This window comes from Lactuca virosa, chromosome 8 (assembly GCF_052849685.1).
Source record: "Lactuca virosa cultivar CGN04683 chromosome 8, Lactuca_virosa_CGN04683_v6, whole genome shotgun sequence".
Classification (NCBI taxonomy): Eukaryota; Viridiplantae; Streptophyta; class Magnoliopsida; order Asterales; family Asteraceae; genus Lactuca; species Lactuca virosa.
Window position 1 is genome coordinate 244,048,610 of NC_136433.1, and position 10,034 is coordinate 244,058,643.

A 10,034-nucleotide genomic window follows, 5' to 3' on the forward strand; every position below is an offset into this window, starting at 1 on the left:
CAAGAGGAGGTGGTCAGGATTCTTCAGATGTTTGTGGATATGCTAACTTCAGCCATTTCCGGTGGATATTGGGTAATTGTATCGCTTGGGTATTGTGATAAGTTGGATCTCAGATCGGTATTCTGCTATTGTCTGGGTTAGCAAGGGATGTCAGATGCCATCCAGCATGACGATGAATCTTTGAGAGATCTTCAGGCGGATGTATCTCCCGGAGCGGAACCCGCGTGTACTGTGATTGGTCCGAGTCGTTGTCGGAATCTGTTCAGTGATCTGGGTTGCTACGGGTGTATCAGGTTTGGTCGCGTTTCCAAGGATTAACCACGAGGGGCAAGCCCGTTATATTTCCTACGATCAGAAGGGTAACAAGGAAGTCGACCGTTTAAGAATCAGAGAGGAGCGGTGAGAGCATCCGTTCCGGCTATTTTGAGGATCACCATTGGACGAGAGGGTGGAGTCGGAGCCTAGCGGGGAGGGGCCCCACTTTGCAGGGTTAGACTGGGGAGGTCGGAACTCCTGCAGGCAAGGGTGCGAGGTATGTACCCTTTTGCCTCCCCACCAGCGTTGCCTGTATTTAGTAGCAGTTATTTTTCATCAGCATGGGAAGGCGTATCATTAATTGTTATCTTTAGTAGTGGTTGATTTATACACACCTTCAAGAAGAGCTATATGTCATCTGCATATTGTGAAATTGGATGGAATAGTACGGGATCATCTCCGAATATATCGGGGATTTTCCAGCAATTGAGTGTCATTTTGAGTATGGTCGGGGTGGTTCAAGGGTTCGTACGAGGGGATTTTGGCTAGGTTTCAGTAACCTTAGAAATTATGTTAAGAAAGCCCCTCGGAGTTGCTGAGAGAGAGAGAGAGATGTTGTCGCTGAAGTATTGTGGGATCATCCGACCTTGGACTCCGAGATCTGAATGTGATATCAGGGTGAACACCTTATTGAGGTACTGATTCGTTACCTTAAGTCTTAGACTCTTAGATCTCACTCTTGTCACGTAAAGGACCATTATTTGGGGCAAATGGAGTTCAAATCGAGATCTGGACGTATCCCTAGGATATGGTTCCAGATCTGGACCTTTCTGGGTCCTCAATATCATAAAGTTGTATCTTTTTCTAGTTTAACTCCTCACCATGCATGAAAACCTTGTTTGAAGGTTAGTTTGGGTATTACGGTCATGTGAGGCCTTGCATGCACGTAAAGTTTGCAACTTTACGTGACATCTATGTTAGGAGATTATGGATCTGAATTTGGAGGCCTTAAATCCCTCTGGGAAGGACCGAATACGTGGGAAATCATTGAGCCGCTCTGGTGACTCGGAGAGTCGGGAGGGTTTTCTCATTCACGGTCAAGGGTTCACGGCCAAGGGTTCGCGGTCAAGGGTGTTCGGTTGGGAGTTTACGACCGTAAACATTAGGGAACTCGACGAGTCACTCAAGTGACTCGGTGAGTAGGTGAGCCATGCAAGGAACCCGACAAGTGGCTGGTTGTACTCGACGAGTTGAGGTCAACATGGACTGTTGACCTTGACGGTGGACCATGACTTTGTCCGGGGTTGACCTGAGGGTATTTATGGGTTTGTGTCAAATTAATCACCTGATGATTATGGGCAGTTGAGAAGGAGCAGCGTGTGGGATATGTTTGATTTCAGCTTATCAGTTCAGCATTCGAGAGGTGAGTCTTCTCACCATACCAATGGCTCTAAGGCACCAAGGCCTGCCCATTTTATGATAGTTGGTATACTTGCTATGTAGAGGTGTGTGATATGTATGTATGCATGATATGCGGTAGAGATAGCCTTTGTGGCTAACGGTAGAGATAGCCTTCCGGCTAGTGGTAGAGATAGCCTTCTGGCTAATGGTAGAGACAACCTTTATGGCTGATGGTAGAGATAGCCTTTGTGGCTAACGGTAGAGATATCTTGTATAGCTAATTGATATGTGTTAATGGTAGAGATAGCTTTTATAGCTATTTGATATGTGATATGTGGTAGAAGTAGCTTTTATAGCTGATTGATATGTGATAATGGTAGAGATAGCTTTTATAGCTAAATGATACGCGGTATGTGGTAGAGGTAGCTGTTATAGCCACTTGCTCTGTATTATGCGGTAGAGATAACTATTACAGCTAATACAATATATGTTATGTGGATTGAGTGTGGGGTATGCTCTGGGGGACTCACTAACTTCGTGCTTACGGTTTACAGTTTTGGTTTCAGGTATCTTCGATTTGGAAAAGAAGGGCTCGGACTGATCGCAGTGCACACACCTATGAATTCCGTAATGAATGATTTTGGGACGAACTCTGATAAATGATTTCATTAGCATTGTTGTGGATGTTTGAAATAACCAATATTTATGTTCTGACTATATTAAAAACGAAAATTTTACCCTGAATTTTTGGGTCGTTACAATTCTTTTTCCTGGGACAAAAAGATTAAGACGTTAACATTTAAATAAAGAACTGTTTGGTCACCTGTGTTGTTGTTTAACAGCCAAAGAATTTAAAAAGATACATGAAATAACATTGTACTTTCATTTTTTGTTATCAATCAAAATCATGAAAATTTTAAAATATTTCTCATAAAATAAACTTATAAATAAAATGCCTTATCTTACAAATTCCAATTGCATTCTATGATGAAAATGAAAAAAGAAACACCCACCACCTAAGGTATGAAAATTAAGAAAAATTAAGAAATTCGAGTCCTTCATGAATGATCTATTCCATTCCCTTCTCAGATGATCCTTTCCTTTCTCAGATGCTTCATTAAATTCAAAGTGTCCCATTGAGTTCCAAGTGTTCCATTGAACCCAAATGCTCCATAAGAATCTCCAAATGCCCAAGTCACATTTAACAGAATATAAAATAATACTAGAATTTTTTTCCCATACTCGAAAGAAGATTTATAATATTTGTAGAATTCCCAAACCCTTCATCAATTTTTTTGTCTCGCATTTACAAGATTGATTATGATTTTTAAGTTTATATTAAATAATATATAAGGGTATATTTGGAAATTATGTGAAAAAAGCTACATGAGCTTATCAATAAACAATCTCAAATAGTATTTTTAAAATCCAATTTACAAGCTATTTTATTAGTCTCACCAAATGCTACACAGTTTCATTCAAGAAAACCTCCAAAATCTTTAAGCATACCCATTATTTCTCAATCGAATTCCCCTCTCCAACTATCAATGGCCATAGCCGGTTCTACCCCCGATTAGTCATAACAAAATCAAAGGTGCTTAGCAACACCAAAGCAACCCTTGGTGACTGGAACCTCGTCGGAAAGCATGAACACCACACCCAATTTCTCCTTCAATTGTTATTATAGCAATCTACTTTTGTTTCTTTCTATTACAACATTGTGCTTATATACTCTTTAAATGATTACAATAATAGGAAGAAGATTATGTGTACTTGTCTCTACATTATGACAAAGAAAATCCCTATTGATGGGAAAACATCGAACCTTAATTGACGAATTAATTGAAAGTAGGATGCCAAAATACACAAATAAATTGAAGTACATTATTATTTCTTGTAATTGGAAGTTTTTAGATCGGTGAAATGCAAGAAACAGCAAGACATGTCCATGTATTTGTGTATTATAACATTAAATCTAATCAATTATAAGAATGTCATTGAAATACAAAGCAATTTGTACTACTTTAAATGGGTAAACATTTTAAAAGTTTAATATCCTAATTTGGTAGGTTTTTTCAAACTACAATACCTTAATAATAATAAAAAAAAACAAATGTACAATCTTGCAAATAGGAAAACAAATAAAGTGAGATCTATAATACAAAAAAAAAAAAAAAAAAAAAAAACGATAAGGAAAATCTTAAATTTCTTTGTTTAGTTTAGCATCCTACTTTAGACGGCTAATAACATCCTATTTTGGACAATTCTTTTTCCTGGAACAGAAAGATTAAGAAGTTAACATTTAAATAAATAAATGTTTGGTCACCTGTGTTGTTGTTCAACAGCCAAATAATTTAAAAAGATACATGAAATAACATTGTACTTTCATTTTTTGTTATCAATCAAAATCATGAAAATTTTAAAATATTTCTCATAAATAAAAATATAAATAAAAATGGCTTATCTTACAAATTCCAACTTCATTCTATGATGAAAATGAAAAAAAGAAACACCTCCCACTTAAGGTATGAAAATTAAGAAAAATGAAGAAATTCGAGTCCTTCATGAATGATCTATTCCATTCGACCAGGAAAAAACAAACAATTCTTTTTATTCCACTGGAATAACCAATTCAATTCTTTATCCGATTTTACCATTCCAAATAGTAAAAAGAAATATTATATGAGAAGAAGCAACTAAGAATTTTTAAAACGATATTTTTCAATTAAATATTAACTGAAATGAGGAATTAGTTGTTACTTTAAGTAATAAGAGATATATAACACAAACAATACAAAATTTTGATAATGTATTCGACACGAGCATTATACTTGTAACTTGTAACTTATAGGAGAAAATCCCTAACTTAGATTATGTATGCAGAAGTTTCTTCATAAAAAATGAATACACAAGTCTAGGTAATCACATATTAAAACTTCAATTTACAAAGACCGAAGAAAAGAGACACCGGTCTGGTACCAGTTAATCAGTTTTTGCGGTTAAGGTTTGGATTTTTTTTGGGTTAGGTTATGGCCAGCCGAAATACTCTTGACTGCTTTTTCATAATATCCACCAATATCAATTGATCATTTGATCCAACTTGTGTAGCTGTGTAGCCTCAGATGTCTTCATTTGTCTTTTCTTGACCATTGTCTGCACATTAAAGAAACTTTCAAAATGGATACAATAATATGCTAACATCCATAATTTCCTTTAACAATTTCCTAACTTTTTGTGTATCAATTTCTACTTAATGTTCCATTTATCAACATGTTTGGTATCTACCTATATTTCTCATCTAAACCAACACCCTTAGCTCGCTAGTCCCATCATATTTGCATACTCCTAACCCACTTTCTTACAAAAAGAAAAAATGGTACAAAAAGGACATTAAATGGATGAATTTCAATTAACAAAGATATAAAATAAGTAAGACAACATACTTCAAATCCTCACCACTCAAATCATTGATTTCACTTTGGACTTTCTGTCAGATTGAAAGAGAAATAAAGGTTAGTCAGAACCGAACCAAAAGGAGAATAGTTAAGGGGATCAAGAAACCCATACCATGACTAAAATCCAAAAGATAGTCGTTGTCTAGTTAGGGTTGAGTAAATTATTAACTCAAATCAGATAAACACATGATTTATTATACACACAAAAAAACTTGAGACAAAAAAAATACAATAGAGTAGTAGAAAGATAGAGCACCTGGGTAAATTACAATATTTGGGTTGTATCGCAATTTGCGGTTTGTAAAAACTTTCAATTCACTCATTTTCAGAACACCTAAAGTCATATCCTACAACAAACAATCTTTAGAATCAAAAAGTGGCTAACTCTCATCCCACACCCAATTACAAAAATAAATAATCAATCTTTATAATCATAATTCATAAAGGTGGTACTTATAATTCTTTATGTTATTTAGAGACGATTGAAAGGAGAAACAGTGTCGTTGATGAAGTTGGGATGAGAAAGACAATCCGAGACAATCAAAAAGAAATGAAGCCCTATATTTGACAAAGTCGAAGAAATATCAAATTTGTTTGCTGATTTTTAAAAAGGGAGATTTTATAGGGTTTTGTGGTAGTTCAATTTGAAGATATTTTACTGGAATTTGATGAAAAACCCCTACGCCGACTACCAAGTCTCTCACTCAGGTGCATTGAAATTTGATCAATGTTTAGAATCATGTCCGTTATGAATTGGGAAAGGTGCTAATAGGCAAATGATAAAATGTTGATGCTTACCAATTTTTTGATGAATTGCCATGGCGATATTATGAGGAAAAAAAGCTAAAGAGCATATGCTGTCTCCTCTGTGCTTCTCTCTATTGTAACCAAATTGAGCGAGCCATAAGAATTCAATATAAAATCTTTGAGGAAAAGCTTCACATCTATAGTAGACATGGATGACAGGATGAGGATGAGGATGATGATGATGAGACTTGGGAGTTGGGAAGATGAGATTGCTGATGGAGAAGAAGAGGAAGATGATGACATAGAACCACTCTGTTTTTTTGCAATTAATTCTAAATATTCTTCAAGTAATTCACTCTTTGAACACTGTTGGTTGTTGGAGCCATAATTTTAAATTTGGAAGCATCAAAACTACAATAAACCTGGATTCTATGGTTGTTTCAACGTAGCTCCTAAACTATACAATAAACCTTGATTTTGTGTTAATCTTCGGTAGAGCATGAAATCTTGAGGGGGAAAAAGAAGAAAGATGAGTCTTTGAAACATATAAATTGGTCTCCGTCTCCTTGGCTGTATATTACTCATCTTTTCATATATATACCCGTCTTCTCATACCTCTCATGGTACATGTACTTGCTGAAAAGATCATGAATGGAACAACTTAAGGATCTCTTCATCATCACCAAATTTGATGTTGGGCATATCGTGGTCTCCGGAACCCCATCTCTTCATGGTACCACAATTTCTCACCTTGATAAACTCCAAAGAAGGATATCTGACTGTAGAATCCCCAGAGTCGAAGCTCTTTAGTTGGGGCAAATCCATAAGGGAAATATGGGTAAGTCTAGGGAACTCAATGTCATTATGAGTTGTTTGCTCATCTCCACCAGAAATCACTACCATCATACTTTTACACCCCCGAATTGATATACGTCTCAGATTGGAAAGTCCTTGTGCTACACTTAACGGGAATACCATCAACAAGGAAGGACAACCAAAAATTTGAATGACTTGTAGATTACACAAGCTTATATATTGAAATGAACAATCAAAAAGAAGCTTCAGGTTATCAAGGCCAATCAGACAGATTTTTTCCACGTGGGAGAAATACTTTTCCTTTGTTGTTTTCCTTTGACCAAGCATCAGGTCATTGGGTGCAACAAAAGTTTGTGTTGCATCCTCATCCTCATCCGTTCTCTTCACCAAGCATGAAACTTTGTCACATTCCTCCAATTCAATAGACTTTAATTCATCAATAGTACTTTCTCCATAAAGGTCTGGTATGATGTCATCCAAATCGTTTATCCTCCGTAGTACTATACCATCACTTACCTGAAACAGTTTCTTGATTGGCATCTTGAACGGGAAGTTAGACTCTGAAATGTGTAGTCGACGTTTTAAATATGATTTTGATTCTATCTCAAATAAAGACCTTTTGCCGTTCCAAAATCGAAAATAGAATTCTTTCAACTTTTCGAAGTAGGTGCCTTCCGGAAAAATATGACAATCATCTGGGACCATCCATAAATGCAGAGCTCTAAAGGATTTCAACTTACTTATTTCCATAAGACCAAAGCGAGACACTGCGTTCTTGTCATTGATAAAGGTTCCAAAATACAACTCTTCCAACCAAGTGAGCTTTGATATGACACCAGGTGTTACATGAGATAGATAGGGACAGTGGCGCGCATCCAACAGCCTTAAGTTGGTCAATTGACCGATCTCTTCAGGAATCACTTCAATTCTGGTCGCTCTAACCTGTAGAATCTCCAGGTCCTTTAGCTCCCCAACTATAGAAATATCATTGAGAGATCCATTGCCACTTAGATCGAGCGAGATGAGTTTTGTGAGCAGCTTCAGTGATTGTGGGAGGGATGTGATGTTATTACCAGAGATATCTAAAACTTTAACTTCTTTCATGCCTCCAAAGAATTCATCAGGAATAATCGAAAGACCATTGTTCCGTATAAGGAAAGTATCAAGGAGTGGGAAATGAAGCTGATGATCTGGAAGCTTACCAATTCGATTATCAATGAGTGAGATCTTGGTGTAGCTTTCTAAGGTTTTGTTTCTTGGTTGCCATTCTGTCAAATCTTTTCCCGCCTCCACTAAAAACTTCTCCTTCTCTTCACCTTCAGAAAAAGAAGTTATTAACAAAGCCACCTCACGGACAACGTCATGCATTTTTACCTTGTCTCCCTTGTTTCCCACCGACAATAACAAGCCAGAGGATGTGAGAGTGTCAACTGCCATTTCGACTCTTTTTTTGGCATCGTTAATGCTATCCAGATTATCAAATATCCGCAGACCCACCCCATATTCTACTAAACGTAAAGTATATATGATATCATCTTCCTTGAACAAACTAGACAGTAAGAAGCATGATTTAGCTTCTTTGCTTTCAAGTAAGTCATAGCTCAGCTTCAGATGTGTAAATGCTTTCCTTATCTCTGGAGCAATCTCAAGAGGGGCATGCTTTCTTAGTCGGTCAAGTGCCGCCTCCCATATATCAATTTTTTTATTTTTTAAAGCATTTCCCACCGCTTGAATGATGAGGGGCAATCCACCACATTCTTCAGTCACCTCTTTTGCAACTTTCTCCAGACTAGAATTATTCGCTAACTTTTCATCACCAACTATACGTTTGAAGAGTACCCACGCTTCTTCCTTCTTCAAAGCGTTTACGCATATATTCCTATCAACGTTCATCCCTTCACATACATTTCTGTTTCTAGACGTCAACAAGATCTTGCAATTCATGTGGTCATTCCCACATGGAATACCCACATCAGAGAGGACTAGCTTTCCCCATATGTCATCTAAAATAATTAGAACCTTCTCCTTATTAATCATTATCCGCTTTGAAGCTACTTCAACGTTCTTCTTAATCTTTTCAACGTCTACAGTCTGTGAGACAGTTATAAACACAATGTCTGCAAATTGATTCTTCACTTCTGCAGCAACTTCATTGGCTAATGTAGTTTTCCCTACACCTCCTGATCCATAAATTCCAACCATCTGTATGCTCTCATCTTTGATAGCTTCAATGATTTCCCTCAACGCCAACTTGTGGGTATCAATATCATCAAGATTCTTTGTTTGGTAGAGGTCTACAAATTTTGGGGTGGGAGTGGGAATGGAGACACAAGATTCGTAAGTTTGACCATCTTCTTGATGCTGCAGAAGAAAAGGGGTTTTGTTTATCGACATCTTACTGTAATGGTGGAGGCTGCTCAAATTGACACAAGGTCGTAAGTTGAAGCACGTCTTCATGGCGTTGGCTTCTTCTTCAAGAAACTCTCCCACTTTGGATATTTCATCGTCTGCCTTGTCCATCCAGTTCTGCACACCAGCTAAGAGAGCTTCTCCTTTTTCTTTTGCTGCATCGATTCGTTGTTGAATCCTACCCCTCATATCCTTGAGCTTTTGAGTTTCACTCTTCAACTTGTCAACATTTTTAGTGCAATTTCGGACATAATCAATCTCCCGTTTAGCCGAACTAAACAATAAGTCCATTATTTTCCCAACCACAGTATTAGTGACCTCTCCCATTCTACCGAGGTTGCTTCTTTTCTGATTGTTTGGATTCTTTAGATATGAAAAAAAAGATTTATGATTACCCAAAAACCGAAGGCCCTGACTATCAATTGCACAAAAGTAAAGATAACAGTGTTTGTTTGGCTAACAAAAGAAGAGTATGATAAAGCAAGAATGGAAGACGGTAGCTGCATAAAGAAAAGCAGTGACGATAAGAGTGAATATTATTCAACACTTTCGGAGTGTATGATTGGTTTACAAAAGAAGATAAGATAAGAGTTATTGTACACAAAATGATAGGTACCTTTTTTATAGATCACAACGCTAAACGTTAAAGTACAAATTTGGTCATTCATTATATTTTTTAAATTCTATTGTTAAAATAATAACTTATTATATCATCGGATTTAGGTTTAATAAAGAACAGAAAAAAAAAAAAAAAAAAAAAACTAATGCGTGAGTAACTGGGCATCGGAATGCATAGTATCAATGTAGGAAACAATGATGTATATTTCTTAGACCTTATTTGAAAAATGCACTGAATTATAAGAAAAATCTTATTTCAATTTTTATTATTTTTTTAAAGTCGTAGGGACTGAACCTGGTAGCTTGTAATACTAAGAGGTTGAAAATGATATT

General features: G+C 36.5%; 1 protein-coding gene across 1 annotated transcript; it reads right to left on the minus strand.

The window, feature by feature from the left end:
- Positions 1–6,503: 6,503 nt before the first annotated feature.
- LOC145131383 (disease resistance protein At4g27190-like) lies at positions 6,504–9,410 on the minus strand. Its single transcript, XM_079066074.1, has one exon. The coding sequence runs from the start codon at positions 9,408–9,410 to the stop codon at positions 6,504–6,506; it is 2,907 nt and encodes a 968-aa protein (XP_078922200.1).
- Positions 9,411–10,034: the final 624 nt, after the last annotated feature.

Excerpts from the sequence above, each read along its gene's own strand:
- LOC145131383 (XM_079066074.1), bottom strand. The coding sequence starts at position 9,410 with ATGGGAGAGGTCACTAATACTGTGGTTGGGAAAATAATGGACTTATTG.